General features: G+C 41.3%; 1 protein-coding gene across 1 annotated transcript; it reads left to right on the top strand.

The window, feature by feature from the left end:
- Positions 1–219: 219 nt before the first annotated feature.
- Positions 220–8257, top strand: GATD3 (glutamine amidotransferase class 1 domain containing 3). The gene is made up of 7 exons (XM_066571671.1): positions 220–439; positions 3685–3737; positions 4392–4505; positions 4844–4963; positions 6113–6205; positions 6526–6682; positions 7303–8257. Exons 1-7 carry the CDS (start codon positions 326–328, stop codon positions 7429–7431), a joined length of 780 nt encoding a protein of 259 aa, XP_066427768.1. The 5' UTR covers positions 220–325; the 3' UTR covers positions 7432–8257.
- Positions 8258–25681: the final 17424 nt, after the last annotated feature.

Raw genomic sequence — 25681 nt, 5'->3', positions numbered from 1 at the left:
CCAAGGACCCAACAACTCCTCCCAGTTTTGCACCGTCTGCCACCTTGTTTATTTTTCCCCTGTAATTTCCGCACCGTTATCTTTTCACCCTCAGTCCCCTTCCCACCGCTGCCATTCCCGATAAATGAGGGCCGTGAAGGGACCAAAGGCCCGCGGCTCCCGGCCCTGAGGTGGCCCCTCCCCGCCGCCAGGGGGCGCCGTCGCCGCCGCCGCCAAGGGCGCAGCGGCCTCCGGGCGCGTTTATCCCGGTTCTCGTGGGCCTCTCCCGCTCCCCTTCCCGGCTCCTCCGCTCCCCTTCCCGGCTCCTCCGCCGCCGCCCTCAGCCATGCTGACCTCCCGAGGCCCGGCCCTGTGCACGGCGCTGCGGCGAGCAGCGCCCGGCGGCCTCGCTTCCTTCCACTCCTCCGCTCGGCGCTGCCGCGCCGCCCGCGTCGCTGTGGTGAGTAATGGAGGAGCGCGGGGGCCGGGGCAGCGCTGAGGAGAAGCGTTTGTCTGTCTGTTTGTCTGTTTGTTTCTTTGTTTGTTGTTTGTTTGTTTTTCCACCGTCTGGCTCTCCACAGCCACCCTCGGCCCTGCAGCCGGGGTCGCTCCGGCAGTGCAGGGGAGGGCTCGGCGGGGCGGCGGCCTGGGAAAGCCTCGCCTGGTGGCTGCGACCGCTGGAAACCCTGGAGAGACGCTGAATTTGAGAAGAAAAGGCTGCTTGCAGCTCAGAAACTTGGAGGAAGCCAGGCCAGTAGAAGGAAACATGTAAAAATTGGCGTCTGTGTAGTTGTTGTTGGCCTGGAGTTGGTTTGGGAACCACAGAATGCCAGGATGGGTCAGGCTGGAAAGGGAGCACGGTGGTCACCAGGGCCGGCCCAGAGCACTGGCACAGGGTTGTATCGAGGCGGTTCTGGAATATCTTCACTGAGGGACACTCCATAGCCTCCTTGTTGTGAAAAACGCCAGTCACTTGTTTTTAAAATTTTAAAAGTTTAATGATAATAAAATGGTTATAAAAATAGTAATATAATTAGAGTAATAAAACTTGAACAATTGAGATTAGGACAATACGAGACTATAAAAACAAAGAGTTATGGACAGTCCGGGTACCTTTTTCTGGTCAAAATAAGCCCGAAAAAGGACACCCATTAACAGAGGATTAACCCTTAAAAGCAATAGCCTGTTGCATATTCATACACCTCATACATGATGCATAAATTCCATTCAAACACAGGATTCTGTCTGGTCAGTGTCAGCTTCTTCCTCTTTATCCTAACGGTGTCTTCATGGCTGAGCAAGGCAGGAAGAAGTTTGTTTCTCCTGATAATGGGGCAATAAATTCTCTTTCTCTGAAAGATTTTGGTGTCCTGTGGCTGCTATCTCGGTGCGAGTCCTTTCTTGCAAAAAGTATCTTACATAGCATAGTTTCTATTTTAACATGTTATAACCTAAAACTATATTTAACACACTACTTAAGAAAATTAATACAGCATAACTTTCCAACATAATACATATAATATTAATTTTAATATTTGCGAAAAGCCAATCATAAAATAAGCATTTTTCACACTTGTCAGTCTGTCCCAGTGCTCAGTCACTGCACAGGAAAGAAATTCTTCCTCATGTTCAGGTGGAGCTTTGCATTAGTTTATGCCCATTCCTCTTGTCCCATTGCTGGGTGCCTCCAGGCAGAGCCTGGTCCATCCTCTGACACCTCCCATTTAGATATTTGTACACATTAATGAAGTCTCATCATCTCTTCTTGAAGCTGAACAGCTCCATGAATCCTTTGTACTGAGGAACCCAGGAGGATTTAACTTGAAATAGTTGATATTATTACTGGGTGAGGTACTGGCAGTGAATATATTTAAATTGGGTTATGCTTTTTGGCAGGAAGGGGGTAAAACATGTAACAGAAAAAACATGTTACAGAAAAAAGCAAGGCGGTGGCTACAGATTGCTAAAGAAAAATCCAGGCTGTAGATGGTGTCACAAATGGTTACACAAATGGTTTTGGAACTCAGTGGACAGTCTTTGAAGCTTGAGCTTTGCATAGTCTAGACAGCATTCACATAAAAGAATAAGAAGGCATTGCCTGTATAAAGAAATGTTTGGGGCAGAATTGGTTTGGGAAAGGGCAGAATGCTGGTCCAAATGGCTAAAAAATAACCCAACAGCAATGCTGTCATTTTAGCAAGTCACTAAATAAAAGTGACTGAAATAAGTAGTCACTTTTTAAAATAGAGCTGGGAAAACAAATGTGATTTTTGACATTAGTGATGTAAATTTTTGACTGTGGTAAAAGATCTATTATCAAGCAGGTACTGAAATAACAGAAGAGTTTATATTTAGAAGAGTTTACAATAATAATGTTACAGTATTTTGGTTTCACTGAGTTTCAAAAACATTTTAGAAGTGTCATTTACAGAGCATAACCCTAGCACAGTTGCTTGTGTCTTTATTCAGTCTAAATTAAATGAAAGATAAGACAAAAGAGTTACAAAGCAAAAGGCAGCTCTTAAATATAAGAATAGATTAACATGGACAGAAGAACATTCACGTGTCTTGTTCATTTGGTGAGGTGATGGTGATACTTGCTGAAGTTCTGCCCACGATAGCAGACACCTGGGTATTGTGACCAGAAAGTCCCTTCAAGTGTAACATTACTAGATGAGACTTTTTCAGTTGTGAGTTTCTGTTCATGTGTCTGTGTTTAAAAACTCTCAAGCTTCAAAAAAAAAAAAAACCAAACAAAAAAAAAACTGAGGGAAAATCAGGAAGGAAGAGACTAAAGTAAAAAAAAATTATAATAAAAAGAAAAAAGAAAATTGACTTCCTAACAGGATTTTTTCCTTTCAGAACAAACAGCCAAACAAAAAGCTCCAAAAGAATTCACCTTTATGCTTTCAGGATTTAGATAAACCTTTGGATTTTTTTGGTTCTGTTTCATTCTTACAATGGCTTTTAGAAAAAAAAAAGTTTTTTATCCTTCTACTTTGTTAGATTCTCCACCCACACAAGAGTAGCTGACTGCTTTGTGCTTTTTGTTCTCTGGGGTGTATAAACAAAAGTATTATTTCCACATAGTTAAAGAGAAGTATGGCTAATACGGCATAATTGTATTACTGCATTAAAAGTGATGTAGTTGTTGATCTCTGATGCAGATGCTCATTTAAAATAGAGCAGCAGGTAAAGTAGTTTATTTTGGGTGCCACCTCAGAGTGCATTTCTGTCCCTCTTCTGGTGGATGTGCACCTGGATGAGGAAGGGTTTCACGTGGATGTGGACACTACATAAGAAAGATGAATGACACTCAAAACAACCCACTGTGTGCACAATAAAAACATTCCTAAGGGTAGCATGTCAGTTTATTAACTTTGGTATAAATAAATACTAAGTATAAGCCAGGAAATAAATAGTGGTTATTTCTGAGCCCGGTGATGGGTTGCTATAAATAGGAAATGTCATTTCTGCAGTCTGTCAAGTGGTGACACCAGTGCTAATAGCATGGTGTTCACTGGCATTGTAAGAGCTTGCTTTTAAATTGTTGTTAACTATTCTTTAAAATCTTACCTTGTGAAAGATCCTGTGGGGAGTTTTGTGTCACCTGCAATACTCTGTTATTTTCTCGCTAAATACTCTGTTGTTTCTCACAATACTCTGTTGTTTCTCACTAAATACTCTGTTAATTTCTCACTTCAGGTCCTGTCTGGCTGTGGTGTCTATGATGGCACAGAAATCCACGAGGCATCAGCGTAAGTTGCTTTTTGGGACTGTGGGCTCCACAAGTCTCCGTTGCATTGCAGCAGTTTGTTTAATTTAGTTTTGCTGTCTCTGGCTGTCAGAATTACCCTGAGAGATGAATGATGAAGCTTTCTCACAGTTTTCTCACAGCCTGATAGTGAGCTCAGGCTGCATTCTTGTAGAACTCAGTGGTTGTCCAAACATGCAGCACCGTGCATGTGATGCCAGAACAATGAGTCTGAGAGAGACTCTCTTCAAAACAGGAATTCAGAGTTCCAGATTCAATCTCAAGAGAGTCAAATACAGACTTAATTCCAGAACCACTTGAGTTTCCATTCCTGGGGCTAAATCTAACAGCAGAATTGTTAATGCTTAAGTGGAATTAAGTAAGCATCTTACTGTGACCTAATAAGAGATGTGTCACCTAGACCTAGATTAAATGTTAATGACTATGTTAATTGTGAGATTCTTCCATAACACTTGGGGATTTGGAGAAGGGAAACTTTTGTTGTTCTTGGTTGCCTGCTTTGGTAGGATGTGTATTTTTTCTCATCATTTCAAATTCAAATCCCACCACCAGTTGGTGGAATATTTGTAGCAGGTTTAGGGGTCACATAAAGCTTCTCCCTTAAAGTTTTCTGCACGTTGTATCTCCATGTTTGCAGTGTCCTGGTTCACCTGAGCCGTGGGGGAGCTGAGGTTCAGATGTATGCTCCAGATGTCCCTCAGATGCATGTCATTGACCACAGTAAAGGGCAACCAGCTGAAGCTGAGTCAAGGTAAGTCTGTGATGTGTTAGGCTTTCTTCAGATGTAGTAGCCTGTAAATGGCTCTTGTAGCACTTGGCTGAATGCCTTCAGTAGCTTTATGCCAGCTGTGGTGGTTTTCTTGGAGAGAAGATGTTATATGAGTGTTCTGGACTTGATTATATACAGTCTGTCAGTGCCTGTGTTTCCCAGCAGTAGCATTTCAGAACCTTCAATAGCTTCAGTTACTAAATACCAGTGTTCTTGCTTCCTCCCTTCCTCACCCTCCTCTTCCTCTGCAAAACTTTATTTACTCTGTTCTGTGTGCAGATGCTTAATTAATCACATTGTTTTGTTTCTGGTTCTTCAAGGAATGTTTTAGTGGAATCTGCCAGAATTGCTCGTGGTAAAATCACAAGCCTGGCTAAGCTCACTACAGCAGACCACGATGCTGTGATATTCCCTGGTGGATTTGGAGCTGCCAAAAACTTGTGAGTGCCAACTAAACATCAGATTTACTAAATATTCATAATTAACTATGCATAATCAACCTGGCAAAGAGAAGGCTTTGAGGTGGTCTAATTGCAGCCTTTCAGTACCAGAAAGATGGAAAAAGACTTTTTACAAGGGTCTGGTGTGATGGTACAAGGGGGAATGGCTTCAAACTGGAAGAGAGTAGGTTTAGATGAGATACTAAGCAGCAGCTGCTTGCTGTAAGGATGGTGAGGCACTGGAGCAGGTTGTCCAGAGAAGCTGTGGATGTCCCATGCCTGGCAATGTTCAAAGCCAGGCTGGATGGAGCTCAGAGCAGCCTGGCCTAGAGGGAGTTGTCCCTGCTTATGGCAGAGGGGTTGGAATGAGCTGATCTTTAAGGTCCCTTCCAGCACAAACCATTCTGTCACTCTATGAACCAAGATTCACACAATAAAATCCATAAATGACCTTATTTACTACATATGTAACTCCTAATTAATAAGGATAGCTCCTTTCAAAGTCTTGTCATTGTCTTGTTTTAAATTCTCTGAACAATGTTGATGAGAACTCAGGAGTTCAGATAATGCATAAGAGGTTCTTTTTCCTCCCCCTAGTGGTGTTTCTTTTTGGGTCTGAGGGAAGTGAAGGTACAACTTTAATGGTTTCAGATGCTTGTAGTGTTATTCTGTTTCTTCCTCTCTGCCTACCAAAAAATCCCCGCTTGCTTTATAATTATAAAACAACAGCAGACTCAGAAAAAAAAAAGGAAATAAAAAGTGTTAGCCATGTGGAATACTGGTTATCTTGCTGTTGAGATGCTTTCTTGTTTCCTTGGAGGAACATGAATGTTACTTCCCTTTTCTTCTTACATATTTTTCTTCTTTGAGAAGATTGCTGTTCAACTTCTCAGTAATCCTAGAAAGCTGATTTGATGATTCTCATTTTAAGATGTTTTTATTAAGTAAGAGACTTTCTGGCAGAACAAAGCCTTAGAAAAGAGACATTTTGGTTGAAGCATTGATGGTCACCTACAGAGAGTTTTTAACCAGTTTTTCAGTAGCTGTTAAGTTTGGTATGACCCTTTGGAGCCAGTTTCACAGCAGATAGACAAGTACCTCTGTTTGTAGGTTTATACTGAGCTTTGTGTAAGTTTCTTGTTGTGACAGATCTACCTTTGCTGTTGATGGGAAGGATTGCAAGGTGAACAGAGAAGTTGAGCGAGTCCTGAAAGACTTCCACAAAGCAGGCAAACCTATTGGGTAGGTATGTGAGTTGGATGGCATTTGTTTGAAAGTGTGACCATGGAAACAACCTGTGTCTAGTTGAAATGTGCAGCTGTTGTTGTTAGAACTGGAAAAAGGATCTTCTGGTTTGTATCATTTGCAGCCTATTTTTTATATTTGTTTTTCAAGATTTGTGTATGTTGGTGTTTGTCAAAGGAGAAGCTGGGGAAATGCTGAGAGGAAATTGTGATGTGTTTCAGATTTTCAAGGCTGTGTTCATTTGAATCATGTCAGTTGTGAGCAAGTTCTGGACTAGTGGTGGTGTAGAATTGCTCTTACAGTTCCTTCTGTTGCAGCCTGTGCTGCATTTCCCCAGTGCTGGCAGCAAAGGTGCTCTCTGGTGCTGAGGTAACTGTGGGCCATGAAGAGGAGGAAGGGGGCAAGTGGCCTTATGCTGGGACTGCAGGAGCCATCAAAGAGCTGGGAGCAAAACACTGTGTGAAAGAAGTAACCATATCCTTTCCTGGTAATTTCCATGTCGGGAGACAGTTCAGAAATGTGGCATTAAAGGAATGAACACTTGTAAAATCTGTGCTTTTCCACATAGATTTTCATGGGAATGTGCAGTGGGTAGCAGATAGCAGTGGTGCAGTGCAGGATTACAAACTCTTCTGTACACAGCTGTGTAAGTACTGCTGTGTAACTACACACTGGGAGTTAGAAGTTGTTCTCAGTCAGCTCCCTTGGGCACCCAGTAATACACCAAGTGCTGAATGAATTTGCACATAAAACTAATGTGGGTTACAGCTGGTCAGTTCTCTTTGAGATTTTTATTTTCCTGAAGTTTAATGCTGCAGATTGTACTTAGAGATATTTTACTGCCATCAGTGAATTTTGTAGGTTTTCTGGTGTTTCTGGGTGTTTCCACAGGTTTCTCATGCAGCATTTGTATTTCTGGCAAAAAATAGCTTGTCATAGGTTGGATTATAGGTTGCAGCTGTCTTTACAGCTGGATGGTAATCCCATATTTGGAGGAAGTTTTATAGGATAGTGGAGCTGTGAAGTTTTCTCAGTGCTGGTTCATTTTGCAGACAGCATCTGCAAGTGCTGTGTTTTCCTTAACTCCTTTTTACGAAGCTCATGTGGATACAAAAAATAAGGTGGTGACCACCCCAGCGTTTATGTGTGAAACAGCATTACACCATATCTTTGATGGCATTGGGGCAATGGTGAAGAATGTGCTAAAATTAACTGGCAAATAAAATCAGAAATTTAGGGTGTGGTATCAAACATATCATGGACCAATGGAGATCTTTGCACCTGCTTGTCCTGCTCACACTCTAGTGAATGCTGATACAAAGGATTTTCCATGCCTTTTTGAGAGAGGGGCATTGCAGAGGACAAGGAGCCTGGCCTGAGACACAGAGGATTTTCTTGAGCTTTTCCATCTGGAGAGAGCTGACTGGATGTGTTCTGAAACAAAAGTCTTCCCAACACACCAATGTCAAACCAGTTTTAAGGGAGGAAAAAGAGACTCAAGGCCCTTCCAGAAGCTGAGGGCATATGCGTTGTAGGGATTTGTCACATGGCAACATATGTAGTGGATGAAGAATGGGGGGAGAGGAAGGAATGCATGGTTCAAGGTGTCTAAGCTCAGGCCTGTGTCTGGAAACCAACAGCCAGGCTCATCTGTTGAGGGAAAAGGCATCTTCCACATCTTAATTTAACTCAGTATTAATGAAAAGATTTTGTTTAAATTTCAAAGAATCCTACTTTCACAAGGTCATTCTGAACACCAATCAGCAGCAGGACACAACTGCCACAACAGCAGCACTTTGAAAAACTCATCCATTGGCCCATTATAGTTTTAAAAGGTCTTGAAATGAAGAAGAAAATAATATCCGCTGACGTGACGCACAACTCTAAGGACAGCACCCTGTTAAAGCAGTTGTATGACAAGTAGTGAATGGAAAAAACAATCTCAAAATATCCTAACTTCCTCTGCTTTAGGGCAATAAAGCTTTCTCCAAAGAAGTATTATTGAATGTCTGGAATAATGATGTATAAATAAATTAATTTCTGCCTTTATCTTATCCTTGTCCTTTCACTTGTGTTTGGGTACTACCTTTGATAACTTACATTGGTCGGTACATTTTAGCAGTTCTTCTGCTTTTCAGTTCACCAATTTTGTATATTTTTTCCATATAGAATCCAGCAGAATCTTCTCCACTTCCACCTCTTTCTATTGATTAGGACACAGCATTTCTCAAATTCAAACAAACAAAAAAGCAAAATGACATCCTTTACTTTGGATTTAAGTTTCTTTTCCATGAGAGACTTGCTGAAGTGAACCCATATTTTCAAGGGAGAAATGTGTGCTTCATAAATGAATTTAGCAGTCTTAGATTGAGTTGGTGTATGGCAAATGCCATTTGTGGCTGAACACTTGCCAGGGGTGTGGGGTGACATTTTTTCATTGGAGTGAGTGAAGAGAAAATTTGAGAGTGAGTGTTGGGCATGCTCAGCTTCCTCAGTCAGGGTTCAGGAAATAAGCATTTTTGCTTCTGGAGCCTCCTAATTATTAATTTTTTGTCACTAAAAGAAAAAAAATCACATCTGGATTTAGAAGATTTGGATTTGTACTCAGTGCTGGCACTGTTTTCTTGGGGGATTTCAGAGATTGCCTGAGCAGATCAACTCCAGTGAGGTTACAAAGGAATCATACACAGACACCAAGTCATTGTGGAAGTAGACGTGGTTCATAAAGTGAATTTTGGACATTTCTCTAAAACCTTTTTTGCTTATGCATCAGATTCTTAATGAAATTTTCAGTATCAAGTTGGTAAGAAACAGAATTTATAACACTGCCCCTATATATTTCAGTGCAAAAACACCCCTTCATGAGCTTTTCTTGTACAAAGTGAATATTTTAGTGGATATTTCAGGATCAATATGGAGAAGCTTAGCAGAAGACAGGAGGTCATTGTTCATATAAAATGCAATAACATTTTAAAGTGCACGTGTTTCCCACATCTGCAGGAGATTTAGAAGAAACTTGGTAACAGAAATGATCACACAACAGAAATGATACTGAAATCCCCAGGGTGGAAGAGCAGCTGGTGTGCCTGCGTTAACAGCACCTCCTTCTGCTGCAAGAACTCGGCTCTGGGTTAAACCTTCCCGTGAACTCCCTCACCACAGCAGGGCTGAGGGCTGCTGGAATTTAAGGTTTCTCATATCTACAGTTCCTAGGAAGTGAAACTGTGGTGGCACAAAGCTTCCTTAGATGCTGAATCTTCAGACCCAGGTGCCCTGAGAAAAAAGATGATCTTTTGGAGAAATTGCTGTTGCTATCAGTGAGCAGCTGTGGGAAGTTGGTGGTTGGATCACCCAGATGATGCCTCTTTAAAACAGTTCTCAACTCTCTTTACCCTTCTTTTTAAATTTCTCTGAATTTAGAGACAATGGGATTTTTTTAAGGTTGAAAGAATCGTGCACCAGAATTGCCTTTCATTTTTTAAATTCTCTCTAATTTCCCAGTAATGTGCTGACCAGAAACCTCTGATACACACATTTTTCAAGGATTTGGTGGTGTGGGTTTTTTTGGTTGTGTTTGTTTGTTCAGTGTTTTTTGTTTTGGTTTTTGTTTTTGTTATCAGAAGAAAGTTGTTTAACTTTGGTGGAAGATGTAGGATTGTCATCTTGGCCTTCAGCCTGTGTAAATTTGGAGGGAAATTCCATGTGCATTTAGAGATTATTATTACAGATTTGTCTGCAAACTGGGATTTTCCTTTCCTTCAGTAGGGCAGATTGGAACTGGTGAGGGGTTTGCTGCTTTCAGCCAAGGGGACAAGAGTTTATGATTAATATGTTTTGCTAAATGCTACCAGAAATAAGAAGTGAAAGAGGCTTCTTGAAGCCTCCACCAGGAGTCATGCAATACCTGGCTTATGGATTCCTGACATTTGTTATCTTTGGGAAGCATTTAAGAGCTTTGTGCTGCTGAAAGTGAGTTGTAATAATTGTGTTCCTGCTCGGGTTGCTTTTCTAGTGCTTGCAGGATTAACTTGCAGGAGTGGGAGGAGTTGCTGCCTCTCAGCTGTGATTCTGTTTGTCCCCTTTTGCCTCATTGAAGGTTACACACAAACCCTGTTTTGTGGAAGGTTTCTCTGCTGGTGGTTGCAGCTTTCAGAGATTTGGCAGCAGTGCTTTTCTCTTCTAAAGCAGAAACAAGAGTCGGGGTTTGAGAAGCCCGTTTTGTTTTTTACCCTTTGGTTTGTGGCTGCGAGAGACACTTTTTTGGGGGGGGGGAATAAAAAGCCAGCAGAGGGCACTTGGTGAACAACGTTCTGTGCAGGGTTCCACTTACCCAGGGACGATATTCCAGCTGTGTGGCAGCTGGAACGTGGGACAGTTCCGTAGGGCAGTTTTTTTGGACATTTTGGATCCGTATGGAGAATAAAACAAATATTTCTTCCTCCTAGCTTCACAATAACAGATAGGACATCCTATTCCATTGCAATGAATGCATTTGTCCTGCTGTGTTGTTAAGATTCATTTCTTCAGCACACTTATTTATACCCCTGAAAATATAGTAGCAAATAAACATCAGTTAAGCTCTAGCCCCTTCCTGTGATATAGATATCTTGGAAAAAAAAATTAAGAAAAGTGTAGTATAAAGTCATAAAGGTACATAGTGAGGTTTGGGTTTTTTTAATAGGGATGGGGTTTTTTGTTTTCTTGTTTGGATTTTATTTAAACACTAGTGGTGTTATGGCCAATGTTACTGAAAATGAAGTTTTGTCAGGAAGGACTTTTTATCAGGCCTAGAGATATCCCTGGAAGGAAACATACTGTTTCTTGAACTGTCTGTGGCTTTGCAAGCTAGCAGTACTTTATATGTGTGAATATGCACTTAAAATTTTTTCCTGTGTCATCACCCAGACAAGGAAGGACAACTCGAGGTCAGCTGGTCACTCAAACCTTCACTTGCAGGAAATTGGAATGGTGGTTGTAGATAAGCACTGGGAATGGCATGAAGTACAGCTCTGGGAAAATATAATAAACAGGGACAATTAAACATCCAAAGTGCTGCTGCAAATCTGAGTCATAAGAAAGGAGAGTTGTAAACAACATTTAAGAGGTCACCCAGGCTCTTCTGTAGTCACACAGCTCACACTTGTCAGCAGAGGTGCTCACACAGCACAGAGCAGCACACAGCAATAATTACATTTAAAAACAGATAGATGATACAACAAAGAAATAAATGTTATTTTCCCAACAACAGCACAGCATGTGGACTCAAGTGTAAAAAGGTTATGCCAGATGAAACATTTTAAAAAACATTAAAGCATCAGAGTCTTATTCATATCATGGCTTTACAAATCAGTTTTAATGGACTTAATTTACAGGTGATAATCAATTAACACCAATTATTTTCAATAAATTTTCACAGCAGCCATAAAAATTGAGTTCTACAATTTTTTTGAGAAAAACTGGTAGAAATTAAATAGTATATAATCTAGCTCATATGTTTATACTGGGCCTATTACTGACACCTTTTAGTTCCATATGCATTACAGTGGATATGTCTCTGTTCTTGTGCAGCTTTTACAAGGGTTTTATTTTCAAAATATGCTCTGAGAATGAATACATTAGTCCATTTACATGATTGGACTTCTAATATTTTTTCAGTTTATGATGAAGAAATTACAATGCTGATAGAATAAATGCCCAGTACTGCGTAAAACAGTAGCTAGGAAGTTTCTCCTGCTTTTGGCACAAAAGAAACCCAAAACAAAGTGAGGAATCTTGACTCAGGTTTCTGATCTGTCAACAATGTCAGCTGGAAAAAATTGCACTTCTTCAGCTTTCTCCCCCTAAACCAGGGATGACTCTTTTCCATCACTGCACAGGGGTGGTGTTGGGGAGTTCTCTGAATTTATACAAATACTTTGAGCTGCCTGCATCAAAAGGGCTTTGTATGGCTGGTCACTGGAAAAATGAGATTTCTGCATTAGTGTTCTTCTGTGCTTAAAGCAATTGGGAACTTTCCCTCCCTTCTGTGCCATAAAGGGATTCCTGTAAAAGACTCTGGTGTGGGGCTGAAATTGCAAGGTTGCTTTAGCCATGCAGGTGTTACTGAAATGGATTTCCTTGTGTTTTAATTTTCTTCTCCTTTGTTGGAGGGTACTGTGAAAAAAAGGCAGCAGAAGTCCTCTCTTTATTCCAGCAATAAAGGTGCATCTGGGCTGGAGCACAAGAAAGGCCCTGTGCTACCACTCTGGGTTCCTTAAATGCAATTTTAAGACTATTTGCATATTTGCTTTTGCAATTTACAGAACCTTTTTTACACAACAGTTTACATTACAAAACCTATTCATATTACATCTTCAATGACCTATCAGTACCTGATAGGTCCTTGCAGCTCAGTTCTTGCTGCTGCCCTTGCACCATTCATGCCCTGGCTTGGTCTCTTGTTCTCATCTCTGGCCAAGAAGCCCACAGTTTTGGCAGGCAATTTTGGCAGGCAAAAAAGATTGCCATCAGTAAGTGTAATAATTTGGAAAAATCCATGAATCTCCTTCTCCTTTCCCCCCTCATATTAATTTGTTTGCTCTAGATCCTCATTCTTAAAATTCTTGCTATTCAGGAAACAGGAACTGCTTGGCCTGTGTTCTTGTGCCATATCCTGAGTGTATCATGTGTAGTGATACATTTCCAATAGTCCTTTCTTCTCAAAGGGTGAGATAGAAAAAGAATTTAGAAAAAAAGAAGAGAAAAGGTAATTAAAAACTAGGTGTGGGAATATTTTTGTTCTGGTTGGGGTTTTGTTTGTTTGTTTGTTTGTTTGTTTTTTGCCATTTCAACTTTCTTTTGTGACTCTTGTCAAATACTCAAGAAGCATGGAAACACCTTTTTAATTCCATGTAGAAGTGGAGAAAAATGCTGTTCTTAGTATAGGCTAAACCAGCATTCACACAGTGCCTGTTGATCTAGAAGGGATGAAAGGCAGAGCTGTGTGACTGATGTGGGGAGGGGAAAGGGAGGAACTGGGGGAGAGGGAGAGGTTTTAGATGTCTTACGTACAGTGTAACTGGAAGGCCCCTGGGTTGAGATATAAACCCAAAATCTGGCCATAGTTTAGAAAAGAAAGGCTAAGAGAAAAGGTAAAAGGAAAAGGCTAAAGGGAAAGGAGAAGAGAAGGGAAAGGAGGGAAGGATATTGTTAAAGGAAGAAGACGCCCAAGTTCCATCAACATCTCCAAAAAATATCCATCTGCAATGGCTAAAAAAAGATGTGACCTTGTCTTTTTTGATGTGGCCATCAGTGCTATGATTAAGGAATTTTATAATTCCAGTCTGGATTGTTGCTACATACAGCACTATGGGAATGCAATTAGCACAGCTAGAGCAAATTATTCCACTATGTGCTGTTTCGACATCCCTTTGCCTTGTGACACCCTTTGCAAAGAGGAAAGTTTCCTTCTAAAATGCACTGGCTCCTGGTTTGTTTTCAAGTGTGACACAAAACATGGAGTTTAGTTTATAAATTACATATGGTTTGAAGTCCTGGCTCCTGACAGACTGCCATGTTTCTTCCTGGCAGCCCTCTGGACAAGGGCCCTGCTGCCAAGGGAATTTGTCTCTAGTCTCTGTCTGGACACGTGTCCTCACACAGAGCTGGCACCAAAATGTTGAGATTGTTTAACTGAACTGCCACCCCTGGGTGGATCTAAAAGATATGGAGATGTGGCTCTGAGGGTTTAATGGTGGACTTGGCAGTGCTGAGTTAATTGTTGGATTCAATGATCTTATCCAGCCTCAACTATTCTGGGATTCTACAATTCCTGAGAAATGCGGGGCTGTTTAAGTGGCTATCAGATTTTTAGAGGTCATGGAGTCCTTGAGATGAGGCAAGCAGTCCAGACTTTTAGGGACAACAAAAGCACACAGATGTTACCTTTTAAACTTTCTAATTGCAGAAGAGCCTCTCTAACTGTAGGCACAACTGGAATACAAATAAAGAACTCTTATGGACCAAGTGATTGCTCTCATTGGGGTTTTTGGTTTTATTTCAGGTTTTTATTTGTAATCATATTGTGTCTTGAAAAATACACAAATTCTGAGACAAACATTTGGAGGATGAGACCCAAAAGAAAGACAGTCACAGTATGTACAATTATTACAATAACATCTCTCTGTGCAGTTGGACCCCAGCTGTTCTACTGAGCTGCTCTGTACTCAGGGTAGCCAAATATCACCTGAGCTTCACTGCAGCACTAGCACAGGCCCTTTTTGGGGGATTTTGTTTCTCTTCCCCACCATGGGGAAAGAGCCTTTAGTTAAGAAATTCAAAGGTAACTGTCTCCTCCATGTCCATTTTCAGCTCAGATTTATTCTGTCCCTTCCTTGCAAAAACAGTCTTGTCTCTCCAATGGAAAAAAAAAAAAAAGGTGCAACTGTTCCAAATCAGGGTGACTTTGTGCATCCTTGTGAGTCATTCCCCCTGCCCAAGGGCTCAGTGTGTTCAGTCTCAGCTGGTTCAGTCTCAGCTCTGTTCTCTGGATGCTTTTTGGTTGTGAAACAGGGGAATTGCAGTTCTGGCCTGAAAAAAACTTCTGCATTTCCTTGACATTGTTTGTACGCAGGGTCCTTTGGACCCAAGTTTTGCCCAGGACACCTCTGCTACCTGAATTGAACATTTCTAGAAATAAACTCATTTAGTTTGCATAGGTATCAGTTACAAGTATTCTGATGAGTTTTAAAATATTTTTTCCACTCCAAAGATACTGTTTTTAAAGAAGTAACATTGTCACAGTAATGATTTCTCATTGCACAGTTCCAGCTTAAGAATCCAGCTTTGCCTTATTCCATGACAGAAAAAGATAATACTGAATTCAGCCTTCTGAATTTTTGGCACATTTAGCCGTGGATTTTATAGTAATACATCACTTCCTTCCTCTATATGTATGTTTTATAAACTTCTACCTCCTTTCTTGGTAAGCTTCACCCATCTGCTGAAGAAATACTACATTTCTTGTGGAAAAAAGGGTTCTTACTCATAGCCCATGACGTTAGAAGTGAAAACAGAAGCTGAAGTTCCACATAATCAAGTTTCACAAGTTTTCCATCCTCACATTTCAGACAATGGGAGTGCTTTCCTACTTCCAGTTTTTGTCTGACACAGAGAGTAGTAGTTACTCCCACTCCTCCTTTCAGTTGTCTTGAAGGACAGCAGATGAAAGGCAAAAGATCTCATTTGGATCAGCTAAAACCTGATCCTGGAGTTTTGTGAGCCTTTTCTCCTGCAAGTAAAGCAAACCCACACAATCCAAAATAAATTGTATATCCTGGCAGCACTAAAACTGGACTCCAAGAAACAAATGCAAAAGCAGACTTGCCACCTCAGAGTTTTGCTGCCCTTGGTTTTGTGGAACACCAGAATGTGGGACGTAAACACCTAATAATGCTTGGTCTGTTCTCAGCTCTTGGTGCTCTGGAGCAGGTGTCACACTGACCCCACAGACCTGTCCTGCCCAGAAAGGTCCTCTGGTGAGGAGAACTTCCCAAAGACAAGGTTGGATTCCCCTGTCACAAGTGCCAAAGCCCCAGGGGGACCAGGAGAAGGAAAGAGAGGGGAAGCACAGCCAGACTTGGCACATCCACGGGGCTTCCGGAGGGAATCTGATTCTGCTCTGAAAAATTGAAAAAGAGAAAGCCAGCATGTAAGTGATGGCTTGACAAAATATATATAAGTTTGCATGACACATTTTACATAAATGGATGGATGGAGGATTATTTTTAAAATAATGGATTTTGCCTCATTTTCATAATTCTCCTTTTTTGTGTCTGTACAGAGTCCAGACAAAAAGTACTGGGACATTAAATAAATTTTTCTTTTTCACAGAAAAAGTGCAGAAACCCAGCAATAATGATTGCAATTTTTCTGGATGACTGAGAATCTTTGTTTAAAATCCTGACAGAAAAGCAGCAACCAGCCAAATGTTTAATGGGAGCTGGCCCTGCCCATGGCAGGGGCTGGGAACTGTGGGTTTGTTGAGATGCCTTCCAGCCCATGCCACTCTATGATTTCAGGATGAAAATACATTCTCCTTCTTCCTACTCAGGGCCTGAGGGAGATGTTTTGATTAAGAGTCCATAAATGATGGTAATAAATATTAAAAAATCTGGGTCACACACACTTTAGATGGTAGCAGCACTGTGGGCCACTCTTGGTACAAAAACCACAATGTGGACAAAAGCCACAAATTACCCTTGGCACAGGTGGTATCTTCAACCTGTGCTGGATGTAGTACACAATTAAAAATAAATTTTCAACCCCTGAGTTAAAAAGAAGAGAATTTTTTCCTGTAAGTGTTCCAAGTCCTTCTCTGTGAAGAACAGGCTGTATATTGGTTTTTATATACCTGAGGGCTGTTCCTATTGCTGTGGGATCAGCTGTCAGTGTCTCACTGGAGTTAATTTATCTCTAGCCAGGGTGCTTCCCCCCTGTTCCTGGAAGGAGTTTGTGATATTAATGTGCAGAGAACAAGTAAACATCAGGTAATCCTCAGTAATGCTTTGAAATAAATGTAAGGTTATAACAACAAGCCTCCTGGCCTTTTGTGTCTTCTCCCCAGGCCCTTTCATTTTTCCCAGAAAAAGTGTTAAACTAGTAGTTGGGAAAAATAATCCATGCAGCAAACAAACAGAGATGTAGCCATAGTGAAACAGATGAAAATTGTTTCTGCTTGACGTAAAAATGGTATTTGTTGATCTGGTTGACTGTGAAATGTGAGAACTGTTTCTGTATATAATGCCTTTGTTCCCAGCAGGTCATTTTTAAATTTTCCTACATCCCTTCTGAAATAACAGCTAATATAAAACAGATTCCCTTTCTCTCTTGCTTAAGAAATTGCTGAAAATTAAAAAAAAAAAGGGGGGAGCTGTGGCTGATGATTTTCTTTAAAAGAGGTTAACAACAGGAAATAGATTTTCCCTTTTTGCAAAAAATTAAACTTAAAAAGTTAGGCTTTTGTTCTGTCCTCCTCCCCAAGCCCCTCAAAAACCTGCAGTACAAGAACCACGAGGTGTCAAAGGTGTGTGTTTCAGCTTGTACTCCTAAAGTGAAACACTCCCCTTTTGTTTCAATAATTTATTTGTTTTCTTCCTCAATGAAAATGCCTTTTCATTATTAGAAATAGTTTATATTCAGGGGTAGTTGTCAGGGAGGTTTTGGCTGAGTCAAACATATATACAACTATCTCATTTAAATATAACACACTTACATTTGGTTTTGAGAATCTTCCACTGCTTCTGCATTAAGAAGTTTGACCCTCAATAATTTCTGATTTCTTGTGGAAGGTAACAGCTGGAGATATTCTAATTCCTGTTCTAGTTGCATTTATAAAGTAATGTGAAAGCACATTATACCATATTGAATTTAACTTCATGTTTTTTAAAGACCTTCAGGCCAGCTAGACTACCTAGCTTAGTTCTAAAAATTAATATTTCCTGTATTTTTGCAAGTTGTTTTTTGCTTGTCAGGCACGAGAACTGTTGGGGTTGGTTTTTTTCCTTCTGTGTGATCATGAGATAAAACCCTGGAACATTTCTCTTTCTTAGTTTCTATTTGAGTTTATAGCAGCATAATCTGTCTGTAATGTCACAGTGTGGCTGAACTTATCACATTAAATGTAATATAATAATTACTATGTAAAAGATCATATCTTCCAGCCCCACTGACTAAAATAAAAACTGCTGCTGTTGATTTTATATGACCAAGTGTTATAGGTTTAATGCCCATTCAAGATTTTGTAGCACTAATAAGAATTATTTGGCTTGCAAGGAAGATATTTAGGGAAGAAGTTACTGACAATGGTATCTAGAAGCTGGGCATCCTTTCTGCATTGAGTTCACTCCAGCAGTGTTTACAAATCACCTTTGTGTAGTTACTTCTCTGTAATGAATAAAGCTAGATCATAACATCTGCACTATATTGCAATATTGCCTTTGGATGAAATCTACTTTAATTTCCCAGAAGAGCTTATGTGGAGTCATTAATCATGTTTTTTGGTTTTTTTAATATTTATTACCAAAGGACCCCCCAGATCTCTTGACCTGGTACCTGGTAGTGTAACTTCAGAACTACCTGAGAGGAAGTGGTAGCTAAGTGGGGTTGGTCTCTTCTGCCATATCTCAAATGACAGGAGGAGAGGAAATGGCCTTAAATTATATCAGGGGACATTCAGATCAGATATTAGAAAAAAAAATTACTGAGAGAGTGGTTGGAGGCATTGGAAGAGGTTGCCCAGGGAGGTGGTGGAATCCCTATCTCTGGAAGTGCTCAAGAGAAACCTGGATGTGTCATCTGGGGACACGGATTAGGGCTGATGATGGTGGGGCTGGATGACCTTGCAGGTGTCTCACAGCCTTGATGATCCCGTGGTTTATCCACAGCAAGATAGTTTACAAAGGCCTTAACTCCCAGAATGGAGTGGCTTCTGCGTCCCCTGCTTTTTAGTGGTTTTTATGATGCCCATACTGGTGAGTGTCCTCAGGGACTCGAGGCTCCTGGCCCTTCAGCCTTCTTCTCCCTGCAGCCCAGCTCTGTCTCAGTGCTGGAGATGTTTTCCCTGTCTGGGACAGCTTAGTGAGGGAGAACAAGCACCCCAAGTTTATTGGACTTTCTCTATTCAGCACATTTTGCCAATCTTGCAAATACAAAGTAAAGCACAGGATAATCACCCAGACACTTGCAAGTTAAGGAGTGTTGCCTTACCAGAAGGGGAAGGTGGCTCCTCAATCCTAGGTGCAGCTGGGAAAAAACCCCACAATAATCAAGGTTAATTGTTTGAACCTAGAACTTTTTCTCTCTTTCTGATAATTGATCTAAGGGTTAATGTTATTTTTTCTCCTACATTTGTCAAACAAATTGAAAGTTTGAGTATGATCACAGAATAATATCAAAGACACCTTACTGCCCCCAAAATTTAGATGATTGAAACATTTTGATTCTGTATTTTCAAAACATTTTTTTTTTCATTTTGAAAACTGTAAAACATTTCACCTCAAAATTTTTGAACAAATGTTATTTCACTTTACATTTTGAAAGCATTTTTCTCCCAAGAATTTTTTTCATTAAAAGAAAGATATTAAAAGGATTATATTATTTGAAAATAATTTTTTTCTATTTTAAGCAGAAGTAAATTTGTGTGGTTGAGCATAATGAAATTTTCCAGCTGATTTATTCAAACAAGACACCTTAAAAATGTACTATTTGTTTTGATGTTTATTACTTATTGTTTGATTTTCTTTTTCAGTTGGTCAAACTCAATGCCTCATCCTTCTGGTTTCTATGCTTGTAGGTAGCTCAAACAGGTTTGGCCTATTCAAACATGTGTTATGGTCTCACTCATTTTCCTAAGGAGGAAAAATAAAAATTCTTGTTGCATCTGTCCAGCCATGCCATCAGACCCACATTTTCCAGCTGCAAGGGGAAAGGAAAGCAGCAACTGGCTGTCATTCCTCTGAAAGGGTCTGTCACCTGGACCTTGGATCCAATTGCCAGGATTAAACTTCTGCCTCACAGACCCACGTGCAAACAGTGAAATTAACTCTGCTGTTCCTCAGGGGCAAAGTGGATCAAGGACAGGCCAAACCATAAATAACCAGAGGCTTAAATTTGGGGACATTATTCCTTAATGTCTCCTCAAAGGGAGGATGAAGAGGCAGGTGCCTTGCCTTTAGGAGCCCTGAAGTGCTGAAGCTTAACAAAGAGGATTTATCTTTTCTTTCTCACATATTCTTTCAACAAAAGCAAGGAACAGGATGAAACTGAGTGAAAAAATGCTTTAAAAATTGAAGTAATCCCTCTCAATGGCTGCATATGACTTATCAACAAGAAATGGCACCCTCAACTCCCTCCTCTGTACTAAAAAAAAATCTTACCTGATACATTGAGTTTAATTGTAGATTTCTTTGTTTGGTGGCTCTCAGTCTGTCTGTAGATGCAGGAATATTCAGCATCATCCCCTAACTGGACATTAGAGATCTTTAAGGAAAGGTTGCCATGCTTCATCTGGTCCGGAAAAAGACTGGTTCTGTTATGGAATTTTTCATCCTGGCCCTCCAGTGAATCCTGCCCATTCTGAAAGAAGTGCACCAGCTGCTTGGTGCCAATCTGCCAGTAGAGCATTGACTTGGAAAGGGCCAGCTCTCCAGGAGGGGTGGTGGTGCAAGGCAGAACCACAGTTTCTCCAACAAATGCATGGCACGCGGTGTCCAGCTGACCTGGAATAAAGCCCAGACAGTTCCATCAGCATGCAGCAGAGACAGGGGCACCACGATTCCTAGAATTTGGCTTCACCATATCATTATTGCCACTCTCCCTCCCAAATTCTCCTGTTTCCAGCCAGCAGGGCCGTGTGTGCTCAGAGCCCAGCCAGCTGTGCAGCAGTGTGGAAGCCCAGGGCACTGGGAATATTTCTCTGTCTGCTCTGGGGTGCCCTGACCCCCAGGGGAACACTGACTTTGACTCTCATTCATGGAGAAAGTTTCCCAGACTTCAAGATCGACCAGAATCCACAAAAGTGTGAAACAGATTATAGAGAGCAGTGTAGGTGCATCACTTGGTGAGAAATTGAGGTTTTGGGATTTTTAGTATGTTGTGGATGGAAGCAAGATGGAGGGCACAGGGTGTTGTCCTGGGTTTCTTCTTCATGCTTCTTCTTCTTCTTCTCCATGGGTTTGGGTGGCATTTTGTAATTGGGCAGAAAAGTCCCCATTGCAGCTCTGTGGGATCAGTTATTGGGGTAAAAGGGAAAATAATCCAGGTGTCAGTTCTTCATTGGAGAGTTCAGTCTTAAAAGATCTTGTAACGAGATTGTTGGCCATTTTGTGTCTTCTAATGAAAAGCTGCAGAACTCACAGTAGTGAGGCTGTTTTACTGATAAGAAATAAAAAACACCTGAGTGTGAACATGAAACACCATCTCAAGTGCCTTCAATCCAGACCCAGAGAAACCCACAACTGGGACCCCCACACAGCAGGACAGATGTTGATATGTGCAAGTTGCCTCCGCTTTGGAAATGTGGCTTTTGCTTGAGCTTGTTTCCCCTTAGCTGGTGATTTTTGTTCCAGCTTTTGGTATTCTCAGTCTGTGGGATTAGGTGTCTGATTTGACTTTAATTAATAGGTCAGGTCACAAGAGGAAAAGGGGATGCAGGGAAGTGGGGGTGGGCAGATATGATGAAACAAGTTCTAGTTTTGTAGGAAGTCTGTCTGAAAAAAAGAAGAAGTGTAAAAACAGTGCTAGACCAGGAGAAAAATCCTGGACGAGTTTGGTCTCCCACAACTCCCATTATTTGGCTACCAGATCACAATTACCAACTTTTAAGCAATGTGCTGGGGGCTCCCATCCCCCTTTCTCTGCAAAATCTTGCAGAGGGTCTGACAGAAAAGAGCTTTTTTTCTGCAGGTCTGGCTTGGTGCACTCTTGCTGATCCCTGTCTGGTGGTCTCACACTCTTGGGTGTTAATCTGCAGCAGCCAGAAAGAAGAGTCTGTCATTCCCACTTTAGAGAAATGGTTTTTCCAAGACCTTGGGGAGACTTGGTGGATGTCCTTGACATCAGGCAGAGGTGTTACCAACTTTCCCAACCTTGCCAACCAATTCCAGCACATGCAAGAGCCAGGATGGAGGTATCCTGCAGGTGGGCAAACAGGGGCACAGGCAGGGCAGGCAGCTGCACCCCACTTATACACACTGTTCATTTAATAACTTAGTGCCAATTATTTCTATAAATCTTTCCAAGTGAGCTGAAAGCATACTAAAACTTGCAAAAATGGATGAGTCTGCCTCTATCAGGTAGGACAATTCCTATCAGATTGTAGTGCCACATCTTCTAGGGTAGACTGGGCAATGAAGAAAGTTTTAATGCATTTATAAAGCATGAACAACTAGGTATTTCCAGCACAGAATGTGGGCTTAAATTAGCACTCTGACCAAACCTGTTGCATAAAATAATATTATAAATTAAATGCAGATTAATTAATTTGGATGAAAAAGTTATTCCCAGCATGGAACAGAGCAAAAGCAGTGTGAGTCTGTGACTGCACTAAAAAAAAACCCTAAAATTCACTGTGAAACAACTCAATCTGCTTCCATGGCCAAAGTTTTGGGAAGCATAAGGGGCAAGTAATTGGACTCAATATTGAAATAAATATTCTTGATTGCAGTGGGGTCACTCCTGTGTTCCTGGCTTGCATCAGCTCTCTGCATATGTCAGGCTAAAGACCAAAGAGAGTCCCAGTTTCCCCTTGAAGGCAGTGACATCAGCCATGGCTCAGCTTGTCACATGGCTCAGTTTGTTACATCCTTTGTTTCCAGATCAATCAGACTTTTTTGGTGTCACACTGTGTTTATGCAGGCATGAAAGCAGAAGGAAAAGCACGATCCAGACAGCTGAATCTCAGAGCCAAGTAAATGTCTTCAGTAATAACTCTATCACCACACATCTGCTTTTCTTTGGTTTTCAGAGTTTTCAGCTGAAAATCCCAGCCAAGTTTGCCCAACAATGTCAGCTTTTAGCTGGAAAAAACACATATCCCAAGACTTTTTTCTGGTTAGTGGTGGAAGGAGAATCCCCTTGTGTGGAGAGCTGAGCCATTTGGTCATTATGCTTTGGCCATGACAAAAAAAAGGGGCCACTGCTGGATAAAGGAGGAGATGGAGTATCCTGAACCCATTCCCTGAGCTGTTTAGGCCTGGGGAAATGTTGGAACCCTGGATGCTGAGAATTTAAAACTTTCTGTTCTGAAAGGACAGACCCTCAAGAGAACACTGCATTTGACCTGAGGCCATGGAGAAAGCTTCCAAAATGGAATGACAGAACTGGGATTGTGGGTGTGTAGTTTGATTAGAAGTGTGTAATATCATAGGGTGGAAAACTTAGAGTTTAAGGGTTTAGAATATAGTAATATATATTGTGGTGTTTGCTGAGGTCCCCAGGACGAGAGATGAGAAATCTGACTCCATGTTCTCAGAAGGCTGATTATCATATCATATCATAATGCTATACTAAAACTATACTAAAGAAAGAGAAAGGATGCATCAGAAGGCTTAACAAGAATGATGATGAAAGCTCATGACTCACTCCTCAGAGTCCCACACAGCTGATGGTGATTGGTCATTAAGTTAAAACAATTCACATGGAACCAGTCAAACATTCACCTGTTGGTAAACAATGTCCAGACCACATTCCAAAGCAGCAAACACAGGAGCAGCTAATCAGATAATTATTATTTACATTTTTCTCTGAGTCTTCTCAGCTTTGCAGAAGAAATCCTGGTGAAAGGATTTTTCAGAAAATATGACAGTGGCAATATATAAAGATAAGTTGGAGGTTTTAGGGCAGAGGCTGGTCCTTCTTCTTTACCTTCTTCTGCATGGGTTTGGGGGTATTTTGTAATTAGACAGAAAAGTCTGCATTGTGGGACGTGAGTAATTAGTTATGAGGTTAAAAGTAAAAATAATTTAGGTGTCATTTCTTGAATGGACAGTTTTTCCTTAAAAGACCTTGTAGAGAGATAGATATGGGGTCATTTTTTAGCTTGTTAGTAGGATACTGTAGAACTCGCAGCTTGTAAGATTGTAATATAGATAAGAAATAATAAACATTTGAGCCAGAGCACAAAATACCATCTCTAGCACTTTCATCCTGATCCTGACAGGGAAAGGCTGTGCTCAGCAGTGTCCCCAGGGCATGGCCATGTGTGAAAGCAGATTGTGGTTCTGGCTGACCCTGACCACGGTCAGGAAACCACAGGGGGAGAGGAGTCTGCCTGAGGCTGCTGCAGGGGTTTGGCAGGCAGGGGTAGAAAGGAGCCTCCAGAGGAGGAGGGAGAGAGACTTTCCTGGTGGGAAAAGTCTTGTCTGCAGGGTGCTGTGAGGGGGGAGAGTGCCTGCAATGCGTGGTGCTGCACTTGCATGAAGAAAAGATGGTAAACAGAGCTTGTAGCTCCGTGCAGAAAAATGGACAATAAGGATTTTCCCAATGAGCAAAGGAGGGAGGAAGGGTGTGGCTCCTACCTCCTGGCTGTGGACTCCTGTACATTTGATACTGGTTTTAGCAGCACACCTATTTGCTCTTGATTCTTTTTCTGAAGGTGGAGGACAGCAGTATTTAGCATACCTGAGCTGAGCCATACCCATTCCCTCTCCTCCATGACATGGTGTACAAACCTTGCAACACTCATGAGGACCCTACAAACAGCCACAGGGTCCAGCCCACCCTGTCCTCCCTGCTTCCAGCTGGTAAAATCAGGGCAGAAGGAGGCAGGAAAGGAGGCACTGCTGAAGCTGGCTGGGATAAGAGCAGGTGTCTGAAATCTGCTGTAATGAGTTATTTAATCAGCCCACAGCTGCAAGAGGTCTTTGGTAGATGGGGAGAACAGACTTCTGGGGCAAGTCAAGTACGAGTCCTTATAGAAGCCAGTCTTGAGGAGAAGAGTAAAGTCCTGCTGAAGGCTGGTGGTGCTGGTAGAGCTTCCCACTGAGGCTGTTACTGCAGCAAGAAATGTGGAAGCAGGGAACTTCCTGGCCAGAAAACTGGAGTAGTTGTGGTGGCACTTGCTGCTGAGGTGTGTAAATCAGGATTAAGAGTGCTCATCTTGCCTAGCAAGAAAGCTTTGCACATGGAAGGGGCTGTTCTCCATCTAGGAGATGAATGTTGCTACACAGCTTTCACTTGCAGTTATGAGGAAAGTGGGATGAGTTTATTTTGTGAATTTAAAAAAAGGTATGTGTTTTAAATATTGCTGAAATGTTTAAGCCTGTTAAGATGAAGTTGAATGTGACAATTTAGCCAATCTGTAAGACTCCTGTAATGAGAAAGCACTCCTGCTTCAGCAATTGAAGTGTGGTGCAGGGAAGCTCATGAAGATTGAGCCTTTTTTTGTTCCCCCCCCTTGTTTTCTAGGTGAAGTGTAGCATCCTTAACCACCACAGTGTCTGGCAAATGTGAGGCTTTTCTGGGCAAGCAGAGGAGTCCTGACCACACACAGAGGTCTTATTACTACTGTCCTTAAACATCAATGAGGAAACTGCATCTTGTATAAAGTTCTCTCAACAACATGTGCTGGTTTATCCTTTCCATAGGCAAGATGGTATCTAATTCATGTAATGTCAGAAAGTCAACTCTGCTAGAACTAAGCAGATGCAAGATGGTTTGGGGTTTTAAAGGATGAGATTCCAAGTAATATTTGATATTATTAAAATGATGGGGTACTTTTAAGGATATGGCAGGATAAACTTTATAGGTAAAGGTTTTTGGGTCTGAAACACCTTAAATTTGAAAACCACTGCTTTTTGATACAGAAGTTTATCTGAGGGTTATGACCTGTACTCTCAAACTTTGGATTGTGATGAAATAGATGCAAATCAATACATTCATTTGTTCTGTTTTGCTCCAAGGTTCTGCTTGCAGCTTGTGTGTTTGCATGTAAATGCC

The sequence above is a fragment of the Molothrus aeneus genome, chromosome 2, assembly GCF_037042795.1.
Source record: "Molothrus aeneus isolate 106 chromosome 2, BPBGC_Maene_1.0, whole genome shotgun sequence".
Lineage (NCBI taxonomy): Eukaryota > Metazoa > Chordata > Aves > Passeriformes > Icteridae > Molothrus > Molothrus aeneus.
Note: the sequence above shows the minus strand (reverse complement) of the source record. Positions and strands in the feature narration are given on the sequence as shown.